At 47.7% G+C, this 16,911-nt stretch overlaps 1 protein-coding gene and 1 non-coding gene across 3 annotated transcripts; both read right to left on the reverse strand.

Annotated features, from left to right (window-relative positions):
* Positions 1 to 4,805: 4,805 nt before the first annotated feature.
* Positions 4,806 to 16,782, reverse strand: Tysnd1 (trypsin like peroxisomal matrix peptidase 1). Of its 2 annotated transcripts, XM_020162009.2 has the most exons (4): positions 13,322 to 14,627; positions 11,609 to 11,739; positions 10,439 to 10,624; positions 4,963 to 7,070 (listed from the first exon to the last, which is right to left on the reverse strand). In XM_020162009.2, the coding sequence occupies exons 1-4, from the start codon at positions 14,482 to 14,484 to the stop codon at positions 6,853 to 6,855; spliced, it is 1,698 nt and encodes a 565-aa protein (XP_020017598.1). In that variant the 5' UTR covers positions 14,485 to 14,627; the 3' UTR covers positions 4,963 to 6,852. The 2 variants fall into 2 exon arrangements, with proteins under 2 accessions (XP_073935168.1, XP_020017598.1); XM_074079067.1 differs by lacking the exon at positions 10,439 to 10,624 and having other exon boundaries at positions 4,806 to 7,070; positions 13,322 to 16,782.
* On the reverse strand, positions 9,089 to 9,195 carry LOC141425249 (U6 spliceosomal RNA). The gene has a single exon (XR_012450330.1). It is a non-coding gene; the product is annotated as a U6 spliceosomal RNA (small nuclear RNA).
* Positions 16,783 to 16,911: the final 129 nt, after the last annotated feature.

Here is a 16,911-nt window from a genome sequence, read left to right on the forward strand (position 1 = left end):
GCAGCCTCTTCAACAAAACCTGCTGGGAAAACTGGTTAGCAGTCTGCAAAAAACTGAAACTAGATCCATGTATATCACCCTATACCAAGATTAACTCAAAATGGATCAAGGATCTTAATATCAGACCCCAAACTCTTAAGTTGATACAAGAAAGAGTAGGAAATACTCTGGAGTTAGTAGGTATAGGTAAGAACTTTCTCAATGAAACCCCAGCAGCACAGCAACTAAGAGATAGCATAGATAAATGGGACCTCATAAAACTAAAAAGCTTCTGTTCATCAAAAGAAATGGTCTCTAAACTGAAGAGAACACCCACAGAGTGGGAGAAAATATTTGCCAACTATACATCAGACAAAGGACTGATAACCAGAATATACAGGGAACTTAAAAAACTAAATTCTCCCAAAACTAATGAACCAATAAAGAAATGGGCATGTGAACTAAACAGAACTTTCTCAAAAGAAGAAATTCAAATGGCCAGAAAACACATGAAAAAATGCTCACCATCTCTAGCAATATAGGAAATGCAAATTAAAACCACGCTAAGATTCCACCTCACCCCTGTTAGAATAGCCATCATCAGCAACACCACCAACAACAGGTGTTGGCGAGGATGCGGGGAAAAAGGAACCCTCTTACACTGTTGGTGGGAATGTAGACTAGTACAACCATTCTGGAAAAAAACTTGGAGGCTACTTAAAAAGCTGGACATCGATCTACCATTTGATCCAGCAATACCACTCTTGGGGATATACCCAAAAGACTGTTACTCCAGAGGCACCTGCATAGCCATGTTTATTGCGGCACTATTCACAATAGCCAAGTTATGGAAACAGCCAAGATGCCCCAGCACTGACGAATGGATTAAGAAAATGTGATATCTATACACAATGGAATTTTATGCAGCCATGAAGAAGAACGAAATGTTATCATTCGCTGGTAAATGGATGGAATTGGAGAACATCATTCTGAGTGAGGTTAGCCTGGCTCAAAAAACCAAAAATCGTATGTTCTCCCTCATATGTGGACATTAGATCAAGGGCAAACACAACAAGGGGATTGGACTATGAACACATGATAAAAACGAGAGCACACAAGGGAGGGGTGAGAATAGGTAAGACACCTAAAAAACTAGCTAGCATTTGTTGCCCTTAACGCAGAGAAACTAAAGCAGATACCTTAAAGCAACTGAGGCCAATAGGAAAAGGGGAACAGGTACTAGAGAAAAGGTTAGATCAAAAAGAATTAACCTAGAAGGTAACACCCACGCACAGGAAATCAATGTGAGTCAATGCCCTGTATAGCTATCCTTATCTCAACCAGCAAAAACCCTTGTTCCTTCCTATTATTGCTTATACTCTCTCTACAACAAAATTAGAAATAAGGGCAAAATAGTTTCTGCTGGGTATTGAGGGGGGGGGAGAGGGTGGGGGCAGAGTGGGTGGTAAGGGAGGGGGTGGGGGCAGGGGGGAGAAATGAACCAAGCCTTGTATGCACATATGAATAATAAAAGAAAAATGAAAAAAAAAAAAAGAATGACATCCTGGAGAAAGGAATGAAGACCTTGTGATAGGAGTAGAAAAAAATAAAATAATTCAATATTTAAAAAAAAAAAATCAAGGTTTCGGATTGTCACACAATACCTTGTTGGCAGACAGAGGCATTTGATCTAGGGCAGGGTTGAATGCAACCTCTCTTGTGCCAGTTCACAGGAAACTCCTTGCCATCACTCCTGTCTATCCATTCGGTTAGGTCTGTAGCTTTGGAACTGATAATCAGGGCTAACTGCCTAACAGAGGACTTTTGTCTTCCAACTTCCAAGTGCCAGAAGTAGCAGGAAGGTGTGGTGGTTAGGATGCTGAAACACTTGGTAGTCCATTCCACAGAACTTTGATTAATCCAGCTAGCAGGCAGATAGTCCAATGTCACAGAATCAAAGAGGAGGAAGAGGTACTGGCTCAGCCAGACCTGAGGACATTCCTAACAGATAGCCGGGAGCTGTACTGCTGCCCCAAGGGCTTAGGGAATGCCAAGGGATTAATGTCAATTCATTAGGCCTTAACCTCACTTGGAGAAGAGGCAGCCATTAACTCTAAAGAGCCCGGCAAATGTTTTCCTTCTCCATAGTTGTGCCTGCTAAATTCCTAAGCCTCAAAGGACAGAGAGAGACCCTGTTTTATTCTCTCCCTCAACATGTGCTCTCAGGCAGGAAAAGACTAAATTAGCGAGGATATATTCTGCTGTTGTGACAAATAAACCCCAAAATGTAATGACTCGAAAGCAACAGAAGTGCTGGGGTATCAGTTCCAGGCTCATGTCCTGGTTAATGAGGCTGTCTTAGTCACATAGTCATTTAGAAACCAGGCTCTACCCTCTGCAACAATGGCTTCCAGAAGCTCTTTTAGGGGTTGCCTCCATTCCTACCAAGGGTGGGATGGTAACTGCTCAGAGAAAGCCAGGTAGATTATTATAGGCCAGGCCCACACATGGTTCACCTCCCTTCTACTCTTGCATGAGTTGGAATGCATGGACACGCCTAAGTGTGAGCATGGCCAGGAAACAAAGTATAAAGCAGAAAATGAGCTTTGGTGCAAAGCTAGTGTCTGCCTCAGTGATCTAGGTCTTAGATCTCTCTGTGCCTCTGCTTATTACTTAATTCCCTTGTAGACCCTCCCTCTTCCCCAGTCTCTTAACCACTGATGGCCCTGGCCCTTCACTCCACCTACTCCTGCAGCAATGGCAGATAGCACCCACCTTCATCTGTAGCCCAGACTTCAGTATAGATTGTCTCCTACTCTAACTAGACCATCATGCCCACAGCTCCCTTGAAGGGGCAGCCCCAGATGTAGCAGGGCATGAGAAAATGGGTGGGCCTAGTTAGCCATTTGTTCTCTTGGGCAATTATGTAGGCAACCTGAGCATGAGATGTGTAAGCACGAGAACTGAAAAACGTCATGGGAGAGGAAGGACAGAAAGGTGTGACAACCAAGTGCAAACTGCAGCAATGAGGATGGAGACTGAGGGAGCAGATGGCACCAGAAGGGAGGGAGCAAAGCAGATACGGGTGCTATGTTATCATCCCTTCCTGTGGCTCTCAGACCTTTCCAGCCAGTTCTCTGGCACCTGTCCAGGAGGGTGCAAACACTGTGCTCTGTCTTATTTAGGTAACATGAGTAAGTCTTTGTTCCCTGCTAGTCAAAAAGTCACACGAAAGCTGCCAGGTATAATGGTTCACACCTGTAATCCTAGCACTCAGGAGGCTGAGACAGGAGGATCTTGAGTTCAAGGCCAGCCTGGGCTATACAGTATGATGCTGTCTCAAAAAAGCAGACCCAGCTTGGCAGAACCAACCAGCTGTCCATCAAAGATGATTGTCCCACTCCATGATGTAGGTCTGTCCCAGGGTATCTGCCCAGCCAGAGACTGCATTTCCCAACCCCTCCATGCTTTGGGATGAGAACAAGTTCTCATCAAAGGAATTGCAAGCAAGAGGTAGGTGTAAATTCAGAGCTGAAGCAGGTAAGAAGTAAGGGTGGCTTTCTTCCCTCTTCCCAATGAATAAAAAAAGTCACTGAGCAGGCATTGGTAGAGCAGCCATGGTGGCCCAAGCAGGAAGGGCATCAGAGCAAGGTGGCTGGGACTGCCCAGGGAGCTCAGGAAATTGGCTAAGTACAGATGATGAAGCAAAGACGTGACTATAATGAGACTATGGAACCAGGCTCCTCTCACAGAAGCAAGCATAGGAAAGGGGAAAGTCTGTAAAACTGAGTCCAAATTGGAACCATTCATATGAACTGTGACTGATGAAAGAGAGAGAGAAAAGTAAATATACATGCAAAAGTGTGTGTCCACACAGAGGGCCTTGGAGCAGCACACCCAGTACAGCAAGCACACCCAGTGCCTAGACCTTGGCTTCCAAACGCCATTCTCCATTCAAAAGAATCCTGGGGGAAACAACTGATTTAAGGAAAAGGACAAAGGTGCCTGGATGCTTTTGTCATGAAAGAAGTATCCAAAGAATGATAGGAAGATGCCAGTTTGAAGGAACTCCCACTGGCCAGATGTAGAGCAATTTGAGCATCAAAATAAATAATACTGATGGATTTTAACCCACCAAATAAAATATGAATCCACACAGATACAGAAAGAAGGGAAAACTCCTATTTACAATAGAATACCACCTTAGTAAGGTAAGAGTAAAGATGAAATAGGAAATTATCACTTGGTGACCAGTATAGTTATTCAGATAGGAAACACCAATGGATCCTCAGCCTTGTAAGTGAAAGGAGAATGCAGAGCAGTATATTTATATGGTCTTGAAAAACTCAGAGAGACTGAGAAACTGTCCCAAGTCAAGGGAGAACAGAAACATGACAATCTGACCCCAAATTAGATCTTTTTGTTACAGAGTGTCACTGGAGAGCCTGTTGAAATTGGATGGGGTCTCTGAGTGGTATATGAGGATCCCTGGGGCTTTTCTTGAGTCTGAAATTGTTTTAAAATACACTTTTTTTTTTTTAAAGACAGAGCAGGGGAAGAAAAGACAAAAAGCATCAATGAATGGATGAGTCACTGAGTGAATGAATGAGGCAGGAATATCCTCTCCTTTCTTCACCCATATACCAAACAGGTACAGAGGACTTGGCAGAGGAATCTGGGGTCCCAGAACCAACACCAGAGCCATAGGCGAGAAGGAGCGTGGGTCCCAAAATCACTATTGCACAAGAACTAATCTTTCCTTCTTGGTCAGATACTACTTTGGACTCTGATCAATAAATAAACTTCTATCTTCTTAAGTCACTGAAATGGGGGATTTATTTATTTTTACAGTACTGAATTTGAACTCGGGGTCTCAGCCTTGCTAGGCAGGCACTTTACTGTGATTTATCTTTTTCTGCATTATTCTAACTCATCTTGTTCAACAGCCTGCAGAACCTCTCTACCTGATGCCCCACCCCCCAACACTTGTAGCCACCCCATCACTATCCCAGTCAGAAATCCAGACACTAACTGGACCTTCCTCTCTCTGTGCCTTGGCCCCACATCCAGCCACTTCCACCTCTTGTGGGGCTTGACCTTCCCTTATCCACCCATCCCGCCTTAGCTATTTCTCTCTCACCAAGGCCAGTGTAACTGGTTCCTGAAACTGTCTCACTCCTTTCTAATCTTCTACTTAACACTCTGAAAACAAGCGTTTTCAACTTCCCTCTCCCACCTCTTGCTACTCTCAACCTGTAACACCCTTCCCACTAACAGTCTACTGGGTATACCTGAACTCTCTTTTGACAGCTTATCACCTGAGTCACCTTGATAAAGCCTTCCTGGTCCCCTCTCTGGGTCTCTGAACATATTCTCCTTAGACAGAACTGCTCTGTTCACTGCGTTAATGGACTGACAAACCAGTCTCCCCAGAATAGCCCAAAGCAACTCAGTATCCACATGCTGGAATAAATCCTCCCCTCCCCCTGCCCCAACCAATGAAGGCAAACTGAAGTTGGTAGGACTTCTCTCACACTAACTTTGCCTTCTGGACCTAATCTGTAAGAAGAAAGAGTATTTTGTGGTTGCCCAGAGTTGGCACTCAACAAACATGTTAGAAACAAAGCACTCCTGGGCAACACTCTTCTGGCTTGGATTAACCCCCTGCCATGTCCTAGGTGGCATTCAATGGGCTAGAGAAAATCCTCTCAAGGACCCACCTACGTGTGCAGGGCCCTGGGCATACCCCCCTCAGAGCTGGTCTTAGTTCCTGGGGGTTGCTCTGACTTATTACCCTTTCTTGTTTTGGTTCTTTACAGTACTGGGGATGGAACTCCAGGCCTCACAAATGCTAGGCAAGCACTGAGCTAAATCCCAGCCCTCCTCATTCATCTTTGAACTCCCTAACTCACACCCACCTGGGGCCCAGAGCAGACCTCACCACATCCTAGGCATTCTGTATACATCTGCTACCAGGCCAAGACCTCTACCTTCCAGAACCCACAAGTCCCAGGCAGCAGAGATGGTGTGTACAGCTACTAGGGCCAGCCTGCCAGTAAAGCACCCCATGTGATGAAATGCTACTGAGAAGCAGCATAGAAAGCGCATGTTTCTCTGCCCGGTGCTTGCTTATTCCCAATTGCACCTGAGAAAAAGAAGCTGATACACAGAAGCACAGAGGCTGACCAGTACATTGTGTTTATTCCCAGGCCCTAACCACACATGCTTACCCCACCCCCACCCCCTCAAGGTTCCTGAGACTCAGGCTATGGGCTGGAAAATGAAGGCACTGTGTCAGAGTGAAGGCCCAGGCATCCGGGCTTCCAGGGACCCAGCTGCCCATTGATATGGCACAACAGGGAGTTGCTCCTGTCCGCCCCTTGTCTCTGGGCTTCAGAGCAGGGTCACTGTGCTCTGAGCAAGCCTGTCTTCTGCCAGCTCAGACTGCAGAGAGGCATATCAGAGGCTAGGTCCCAGGGAAGCTGCTCAAGGAGACCAGTAGCCATCAGGGGACTAGATGCCCAACCAGGGCTGGACCTGCCTTCCCACATTTGCCTATCAAAACTAGAGCTTTTGTGCAGTTGGACTGGAATCCCCAGAAAGGAAACACACAGCTCAGTCTAGTGCTGGGGGACCGACAGATCAGGGCTCAAGAAAGCACCCCAAAACAGGCTGCCAGCTGGGCCCCACAGTACAGAGAAGTCTGTCCTGGGCCCAGAGCCCACACTGCAGTCAGTGGGTGAAGAAAGGGTGGTGGCCAGCTGAGGCATGTCCTATCTGGAGCTGGACCCCGATCTGATGACTGCCACCACCTCAACATCACTTCCTAATGCATAAAATGGTCCTTCTTCCCCCTCAAAGGGTGACACAGCCTCACAGCTTGCTCCGAGGGGCCTGGGGTAGAGGCCGCTGCAGGCGCCACACCACTCTGACTGGCTCAGTGGCGTGGTCCAGCTCATGGAGGCCACCCAGGTCGCCAGTCTGACTGTAGCGCTGCAGGGCTGGCTGGAGCACTGTGATGGGAATGCTGAAGTTTAGGTGGGGGTAGGTGGCCCCTGTGTTATTGTCGCGGGTGTTGCTGGTGACAATGCCTGTTGAGAAGTCAGAGAACAAAAGACGTGAGCCAGGGGCAGGGAGATGAATGGTGCAGAGAGGAGCCCCTAAGCCTACTGGGGCCTTGAAACCTGCAGTGACAGATGCTAAGCTTTCTGCCATGGACACCTACTCCTCACACTGCCCTCTTCCTGGCCTGTCTCCTGGCCACCATCCAGATCTAACTCTCCAGTTCACTTACTTGATTCTACTTCTTTCCACAAGGGCAGGACCTTATGTCTGTTCATGAAGTCTCCCCAGCAACTAGAACAGTGCCTGGCACAGAGTAGGCCCTCATCAGATACTTGCTGAATGAATAAACAAAGTCAGACCCACAGACACGTTTTTTTAAGATAATGTTACACTTACAGAAGCTGTAGCTAAACATCATTTCTGTGTGTCTTTCATTCAGCTTTCCCCATGACAAAATCTGTCATCATGCAATACTTATCAAAACCAAGAAATTACCTTTGGTACAATACTACTGACCAAAGTACAGACCTTGATTGGATTTCATGATTTTCTGTTCCAGGATCCCCACATTACACTGCCATGTGTTCTTAAATCCCCTCTAATCTGGAGTCAGTTCCTCATGCTTTTCCATCTCTTGTGCCCTTGACACTTTGAGAGGACAAGGAGGTTATTTTGTCAGTGGTCCTCCATGTGGGTTTATACGTGTTTCTCATGATTAGATTGAGTTCTGCATTATTGGGAAGATACCCACAGAAGTGTGTCCTTCATAGTGTATAGTATCAGGAGTCTGATTATCTATACATAATACTTGGGGTTTTTTTGGAGGGCCTCACTCTTGCTAGGCAGGCATGCTACCTCTTAAGCCACTCCACCAGCCCTTTTTTGTGCTGGGTATTTTCAACAGGGTCTTGAGAACTGTTTGCCTGGGCTGGCTTTGAACCTCAATTCTTCTGAGTAGCTAAGATTACAGGTGTGACCTGGCCTTTATACATAATAATTGTTTTGTTTTGTTTTTTCCTGGTGCTGAAATGGAACCCCAAGGCCTCAGACATGCTAGGTGAGCACTTTACCACTGAGCCACAAACCTCAGCCCTTACATATAGTACTTGTGATGTTAACCTTGATCATTTGACTAAGCTGGTATCTGCCAGGCTTCTCCACAAAAAATTTAGTATTTCCTTTTATAAGCACTAAGTATTTTGGGGAAAATATTCTGACATTATACAAATATTGCTTCTACCTAACTTTTGCACACCAATCTTAGCACCTGTCCATTTAGATATGTCAGTAGCCAGTGCTAATGTGTTAAGAGTGATTTCCTATTTCCCTTGTTTCTTCTTCTACATTAATTATAATTCTATAAACAAGTTTTCACTTATCTCCATTTCTAAACTTACTCAGTTATTTATATAAGGGTGGACTCATTCACAGTCATTCTTTTCTTTGCTACCTGTTTTGTTGTTGGACCTATCCTCAGAGTAGCTCCTTTGGGTTGACTCTTGATCCTGACAACTTGACATAACCCCATCATTTTTGCCTTTAGCACTTTCTTTCTGGGACAAGATACTCCTGGATCACCTTGGATTCTCTGTGTTCCAGTCCTAGAATCTACCAGTTCTTGGACTCTAGGTATGTAAGTATGCTCACTGCAACTAGAGTGTCACTGCTCTTTGCCTTTCTCAGTGGACAGAACTAAAAGATACAGAATTTGTGTGTGTATACTAACTTATGTGTACACATCTATATTTACTTCTGTGTCCACAAATCTGTCAACTAGGATACAGGGGAAAAGTGGATATGGGAAAAATTGTGACAAGTGAATGTTGAATAACAACCACACTGAAGTAGGGGAGAGAAGCTGACCTGAAGTACCTTTAGAAAGCAGTGTTTTGTCTGAACAGTTCTGTTTTGTTGGTTGTCTGAGACAGAGTCTCCCTATGTAGCCCAGACTGGCCTTGAACTCTCAATCCTCCTGCCTCAGCCTCCCAAGTGCTGGGATTACTGGTGTATACCACTATTCCCTGCTTTGATTAAGCACTTTTTTTTTAATATGGAATGCTTCATGAATTTGTGTGACATCCATGCACAGAGGCTATATTAATCCTCTCTATATTGTTCCAGTTTTTTGACTAGGTGCTTTAAGGCTAAAACCAAAAACACCTGGGACTAGAGATATAGCTCAGTGGTGGAGTGCTTGCCTAGCATACACAAGGCCCTGGGTTTGATCTTAAGCACTAAGAAGGGGAAAAAAAAGCCACATGCACAGGGGCACTCGAGCACTATATTCTACTTGCTAGAGTTGTTGCTCACAGGGGTATAGGTTTGTGTACTAGAGTTGAACAAATAAATAGACTACAGACCTCACTATACAAGAAAAAAGTTAGAAATAATAAAAGGTAAAAATAATGAAGGTTACCACAAGCCAAGTGATGCTGTACATACAGCCCTACATCCAATTGGATGCAATTTGCTTTGCTAATGAAACAGACTATTTTTTTTTAATTTTTTGGGGGTGGGGGAAGGGTTGGTTTTTTATGTTTGTTTTCATGCTGGGATCAAACCCAGACCCTGTGCATACTAGGCAAGTATTCTATCACTAAGTTATACCTTATCCATCTGGGTTTTGTGAGACTGGAGTTTGAACTTAGGGCTTCCCACTTGCAAAGAAGGTGCACTACCACTTGAGTCACATCTCCAGTTCATTTAGCTTTGATTATTTTGTAATGAGGTCTTGAGAAATATTTGCCCAGACTATCCTCCAGCAATCCTCAAGCCTCATGATCTCAGCCTCCCCAGTATAGGATTACAAGTGTGAGCCACCAGACCAGCACCCAGCTCCTAGCACTATACTGAATTAAAAAAAAAAAACAAAACTGAGTTACCAAAAACTTAAAAATTGAAAGAAATTTAACCACATATTTAAAAAAAAGTTTGCAGCTTCTTGTGACATTTTAGGCCCACTTTCCTTCATGACCACAATCTGCTATAGCTGAGCAATGCCCACCCATTGACCTCCGAGACTGTAGTCTTCTCTTGCTCTTCATTTACTTCACCTGCCAGCTTCTGCGGACTTTTGAGTTTGTGACCGTTGGGTTAATCCAACTCCTGACTTCATAGACCAAACGACATTAAGAGATTTTCCTAAGGTTATGCAGTGGACTGGTGGCAGAGAAGGGCCCAGGGCCCAGGGCCCAGATCTCTCCCCTCCCAGCTCACTGTCCTCCTTTCTACACCTTCAGAGGCAGAACAGCCTGAAAACCTTGGCTAAGTAAATATGGACATAAGATCCACCACATTCCCAGACAGAGGGTCCTCCCAGGCTGGCCACAGAGTATTTGCTGGTGGGATTGAGGCTTTGCAAGGGAAAAGTTGGGAGGGCCATGGAGCTGGTTACCAAGGAGGTCCCCTGAGTGGGTGGAGAAGATGGGTCCCCCACTGGAGCCACTGTGCACAGCACATGTAGTCTGCAGCATCACTGGGGTGTCATCCACCTGCACTACAGCCGACAGGATGCCTGAGGTCACCGAGGGCCCACAGGCCTGGCCGAAGATGCCGAAGCCCACCACACTGACAACCTCACCTGCCAGGGAGGGAAGAAGGGTATAGATGGGGACTCCGTTCTGATGTGACTCACTCCCACCCCCACCTTCACCCCACCTCTTCCAAAGGTCCAACCCCCTCTACCCTTTGAGTTTCTGCTTAGACACTACCTACAAGGAGCCTTTCCCTATATGGCCCCTGCAGGAAGAGGGTGGGAACTCCACCCAGTACACTCCAGCACTCCAGCAACACATGTGCTTAACTGCGCCTTTGGAGCATCAGGCTGGTCTCCAGTCCTTGCTCCTTGCTAGACCTAGCAGTCACTTTTTGGGGTTCCTGTCACACACAAAAGTGCTCATGTTTGTGGGATTAATACTAATCTCCACCAGGGACTGATAAGCCTCTTGGTGAAAGGACATGGTGCTAGTGGCTACAAAGGAGCCCCACCTTCCTTCCCCAAGTGCTTGAAGTACAGGATAGGGCACAGGCTAATGCTGTACAGGCACATCTCACCCAGTCCTCACCATGCCCAGGAGCAAGGTGCAGCAGCCCCATTTGACAGATGTGGAAACCAAGACAGAGTATAGTTAAGTACTCTGTGCAAGGGCAGCAGAGGAGTGATGCCCATCCAGAGGGCCTGATCTCTTCATCACATCCAGTACTTATATTGCAGCATCTCAAAGCCTTTTACCCAAATCATGCCACTGGAGCCTCAAAGTGCCACACACTCCTCTGACCAGCTGGAAGTGTTATAAGGAACCCTAACGGTCCAGCACCACGACACCACACTGCTGCTGGTCCTGGGGAGGGGACATGTCTTCATGGGTTACTCCACCTGCCCCAGCACCAGGAGCAGGCTGGCACATAGGGAGGCCTCAGTAAGACCTCCACAGTGCCACCCTGACTCATTTACTCAGTAGGGGTGGGGCAGGGAGTTGGCCACCTGGTCTGGCATGGTTAGAGTGCCCATGAGAAGGAAGATAACCCAGACAGGCCCTCTTCACATTGTGCCCCTTGTCTTTACCTTCATGGAAGTGTTCAGCAGGCACAGGTATGGGGACACCATCCAGGTCCTCCTCCAGCCTCACCACTGCTATGTCATAGGGAGATGTCTCCTGGGTGGCAAACACCACGCATCCCCAGATCGCCACACTCCTGGGAGCAAAGGAAGCAAATGGCAGGCTAGCTTTCGAACCCTTCAGCACTAGAGAGAAAGCAAGGAGATGAGAGTGACAGTAAAAGTCATGGACTTGACCTTCAAAGATCTGGGTGTCAGCCTTGAAACCTACCAGTCATTCAGCTCTGAGCATATCACTTACCTAAGCATGCTTTACAAACTGTAGTGTACCTTTATGCAGTTTCCTGTGCTTCACCATGATAATGAGCACCTGACACCTAGCGTGCATGGGAGGCCTGGCCTGGTGTTGATGGTTGTAGATGTCATTTTATTTAACCCTCATAACCCTATGAACTAGGCACTGGTTATCAGCCCCATTTTAGATGGTGCAACTGAGGACCCTAGAGGACACCAAAGAACTTTTCTTCACTGCCTCACTGATACCTCCAACAATCCTGCCAGTTGGTGGGAAGGCATGATGTGTTTCTACTCTTCTTGGTCCTTATCTATATCCATGCTAGCACTTCCATAGCATACTATGTGCCAGGCTCTGGTCCAAGACTTTACATGTTAACTCATTTGGAGGCAGCTTAGACAAGTGACTTGCCCAAGCTCACACAGTGCATCCTACTATAATCTGCAGGAGTATAGTTTCCAGCAGACCTGGTGTTTCCTTAGGAGCAAGATTGGAGCAGGAGAAGTTGGAAGCCAACCACAGGGCCATTCTCATTGTCAGTTTCCCCTATAAAGTCATGGCTGTCCTTTTGACCACCTGTGGGAACTCTATGGCAAAGCCAGGCTGGATAGCCAGACTAGGCTATCCTCCAGGATTCAGAAGAGAGACTGGAAAATCCCAGGCTGCAAGGCTGTGTTGAGCCACATAAGGGGAAGATCAGGCATTAACACCAAGCTGCTATACTGTTTAACCTTGGCCTTAAGCACCTGGGGCTGCAAAGGAAACAGAACATGCTAGGTAGAAATCCAAGCCAGGAAACCAAGGCCGCTGGTCCACTGCCACAGTAAGTGCAAGTAAAGGAGGGCAAGGGTGCTTTTCCCTGCAGAGGGGACAAATGACTCTATAAAGTCCCACCCTGGATGCCCATTGGAGCCACCCAAAGACTGTTTACAATACATCTATCTGCCTAAGTCCTAACCCCACAATCTAGAACCCTGCATCTGAAATTTTCATCCAGAAGGACGGCTCTGGCTAAACTCTAGGGGATAAACTGAGTAAGATTAGCAAGCCCGTCTCATTATCCCATGGCTGTCACCACCACCTGGAGCAGGGTAAGGAATTTCTGGAAAAGGACTTAGAGGGTTGTCTCCTTGCAGAGCTAGGAGACAGAGACGCTGCCTAGAAGGAATTCAGGCAGTGAGGGGGAAATAAAGATACCCAGTCCTGCATGCCCAGAGCCTCACAGATCCCAATTCCAGAGCTGCTTGGAGCTTGGCAGAAGATCCAGATTCCCTCACAGGGTTTCTGGATGTCAAGGATGAGGGGAGGGTTCCTGGTCTCTACCCACACTACAGGCCCAGAGGAGAAAGGCCTCCACAATCCTCAAGATGGAAGGCCTGGATCCACACATGAGATCGTGGAAGGGGACAGCCCGTGGGCCTTACTTGGGGGTGATGGAGTGCACCAGGACCTTGGCCGCCTCCCGAGGGGCCACATGCCGGCAGGTCACCACGAGATGGGGCGCCACGGCCACTCCGGAGCCCCAAACAGTGCCGCACTCCACCAGCATGGCCGCGGCTGCCCACGGAGGCCCAGGGACTTGCAGAAGCAGGTTCGGCGGGGTGCCCACCTCGGGCGGCAGGAGGGCGGCCAGGGCAGCAGAGTCGGGAGGCAGGCTGGCGAGAGCCATACGGGCAGCTTGGAGCAGCGGGGCGGCGGCGCAGAGTAGCGTGAGGCCCACCCACTCGCGGGCTTTCCAGCAGAGCGGTGCGGCCACCAGCGCCACCAGCGCCCCCGCGGGCCGCGCCGCGAACACGCCGCCTCCCTCGGTGCCCGGCAGGCAGCGCGCATCCGTGAGCAGCAGTGGGCCGGCGCTGTTGCTGAGCACGCCGCGGCTCAGCGTGTTGAGAAAGATGTCCGGGCAGAAGGCCCCGAATGGGGAGCCGCAGGCCAACAGGGGCGCGCCCTTAGGCACGGTCCCTAGAGGCGCCACGGCCACTGCCGGCCCGCGCTCCTCCTCGGCCTCCTGGCCCGGGTGCACACGCAGCAGCGCGAACCAGCCCAACGCTCTCAGCTGATCCTCCTCCTCCTCTTCCGAAACCTCGTCGTCCGGTGCAGCACTTACAAAGTGCCAGTGCTCGGCTGCCTCGCCTCCGAAGAGGCGCACAAAGTGGGCCCGGAAGGCAGGGCAGCTCAGCAGCAGCAGCAGCTCGGCCGGACGCGGGGGCTGCAGGGGCCGCCCGCGGGGACTGCTGGACGGGCCAGGCTCGAGACCAGCACACTGGGGCGTGCACAATCCCGGACGGCCCAGCTCCGCGCGACCCGCGGGACTCTCGGCCGTTGGGCCCCACTGCACGTGCAGGCGCAGGTCGTCGCTGCAACTGTCACCAGGCAGGAAGGCGGTGGCTGCCGCGGTTAGGCACCCACTGCCCGCCCGTAGGAAAGGAGTGAAGATTCCCCCATGGCACAGCACCAGGCCCGGACTACGGCTGAGGATCACTCCGCTGCAGCTCCACGAGCCCGCTGTAGGCTGCCCAGCCCGGGAAGCACTCACAACGCAACCTGCCTGCTCGGCCGTCCTCATGGAGGGCCCCCACTGCCGCCCCATTGCTGAGGGGGCAGATTCCCAGGGCTTCCCAGAGGACCAACGAACACTACCAGGACCCCGGGATGGGGGAGGGGGGCCGCGCAACGCCAACCACGGCTGGACGCGACTGACTCAGGTCTTCCTGGTCGAGCCCGATTGGCTAAACCCCAACTGGCCCAGCCCGATTGGCTGGTCACGGCGCCGAGCCCGGATTGGCTGCTGAAGCTAATCAGCTAATCCCGCCCTCTTTGGTTTATCCAACCTGTGGGATTTAGAAAAAGCAGCTGGGACCAGAACAAGCCCCGGGAGAGTGCCAGGTGTGCGGCGTCATGAAGAGACCCGGTGAGATGGAAGGAAAGGAGGGCGGGTCCCTCTGAGCCCAGTGTCTTCTGACTGTTGGGCTTCGGCAAAGGGAATAGAAATGAGTGCTGACGTGGCTAGCCTTTGCCAGGCCTTAGCAGGACCTGATAGCCTCTGCACAGGTGTGGGCAACCTTCAGCCTCTGACCCCCTGGGATAATAGAGGCCTCCCTTGGCCGAGATTCAGTATTTATTTTTGAAAGCAAACCTTACAATAACCCACTAGGGAGCACAGGAGTCACAAAATCCTAGGACGTTTTGTTACCAAAGCCCCAATAAGCACAAATTTCATTGAAACTGTATTAGCTCTAAGTTGCCCTTTAAATCAACAATGAACAGTAGCTAAGTAAAACAGTTTTAATCATCCAACCTTCTATTTCGTAGTATGCATGCACATTGCACACTGACACTTTTAACTACTACTCAGGATTTATGCTAGGCGAGGGGCCAAACCCTTTTTCCAGAATGGAAACAGTTCAAGTTTGGTGGGTTACAATCTCTGTCTCAAAATACTGATCAATTCAGTTGTAGCACACAAAAGACAACTGGTGGAGTCTGTGTTCCAATAAAATTTCCTAAGCTGGAATTTCATATAATTTTCATGTGTCATAAACTGCATTCTTAATTTTTCAGCCACTTAAAAGTGCAACAACCTTTCTTAGTTCACAGCCCATATACACAGCCAGCAAGACAAATTAGGCCCAAAACTATTGTTAGCTTCTAATATAGGCTACCATAAAAATTCCCTACTTTTCCAAAGAATTATCTTTCAGAATAGGTAAGTTTGGATGGACTTCATGATATCTCTAAGCACTGACAACAAGCTAGACATTTTATGAAGTTCTGCTTCATCACTGTATCACTAAAATACACATTAATTTTAGTAAGATTAATACACATCTATGTGAGCACTAATGAAAAATATTCAGTTGGTAGTTAAATTACATAGCCTTTTTGCATGAATTCTTTGAATAAAATTAATACTGCTTGGTATCCCCAGCACAACGTAAAATCATGCTCCCAATACCCCTGGTGAACCAAACCTATTTGAGAAAGGGAAATGATTGGACATAAAGCAGGACTAAAATTAGGCAATCTTCCCATAGCACGAACTGTCTGCTTTTGTTTTTGTAACACAAAAGATGGCTTGATCTTAGCAAAATCTCTTAACCTACCCCAACTTCCTGGCAATTAAGACTGACTTTCTCTCTAGAGTCCAGTGATTTCTTCCTTAATGATGTTCAAACCTCCAGCACAAACTGTTTTGCATCAAATTTTTCTGTTGGTGAGACCTACTGACTGCTAGGTTTCTTGACTCAGCCTTTGTTTTTCATGTTCCATTCTGCCTCAAGCAAGACACACTTTTACCCATAGCATCCTTTCATAGTAAGAGTAACAATTGGACACCTCCCATAATTGAATCTTTGGTTATAAAAAACCTACCTGCTAGGTGCTGGTGGCTCACGCCTATAATCCTAGCTACTCAGGTAGAGATCAGGAGGATCATGATTCGAAACCAGCCCAGGCAAATAGATTGCCAGACCCTATCTCAAAAATACCCAACACAAAAAAAGGGCTAGTGGAGTGGCTCAAGCTCTAAGTTCAAATCCCAGTACAAACAAAAAAGAACCTGTTGCATTTTGTTTCTCACTCTACTTGTCCTATTTAGTTTTGGAATCTCATTTGGGATTTTCTAAAAGCAAGGCTTCCAGTACTAATGCTCAGTAAATGCACAGCACAGGTTCCTTCCTGTTTTGCCACATGCAGCATTCAAACTGATTTTCTCCAGTGTTGTGTAAAATGATGAACAGAACAACTAAAGTGGACTTTAGCATGTCAGTAAGAGATTCTGCTTAAGCACCTGTCATTGAGGGGATGACCAATCATCCTGGGCTAACAGCATGCTCCAAGCACACAAACAGTACTAAATTTACTACCACTAGCAACCACGCTTTTTTTTTTTTTTTCCCTGTTAGCAAAATTCAAGTCTCTCACATCCATTCTAAATGTTTCTTCCTGTAAGGAAGAACTTTTTTTCCCTCTCCTAAGCAGATGGCATTATATGCTTAAACCCAGAATAAAAGCAAAA

The sequence above is a fragment of the Castor canadensis genome, chromosome 7 (genome assembly GCF_047511655.1).
Source record: "Castor canadensis chromosome 7, mCasCan1.hap1v2, whole genome shotgun sequence".
Taxonomy (NCBI): Eukaryota; Metazoa; Chordata; class Mammalia; order Rodentia; family Castoridae; genus Castor; species Castor canadensis.

Coding starts and splice junctions, on each gene's coding strand:
- Tysnd1 (XM_020162009.2), bottom strand. CDS start 14,484: ATGGGGCGGCAGTGGGGGCCCTCCATGAGGACGGCCGAGCAGGCAGGT. Junction 10,625..11,608: donor TGCTGAACACTTCCATGAAG/GTAAAGACAAGG, acceptor CCTCCCTGGCAG/GTGAGGTTGTCAGTGTGGTG. Junction 7,071..10,438: donor CCACTCAGGGGACCTCCTTG/GTAACCAGCTCC, acceptor ACTTCTCAACAG/GCATTGTCACCAGCAACACC.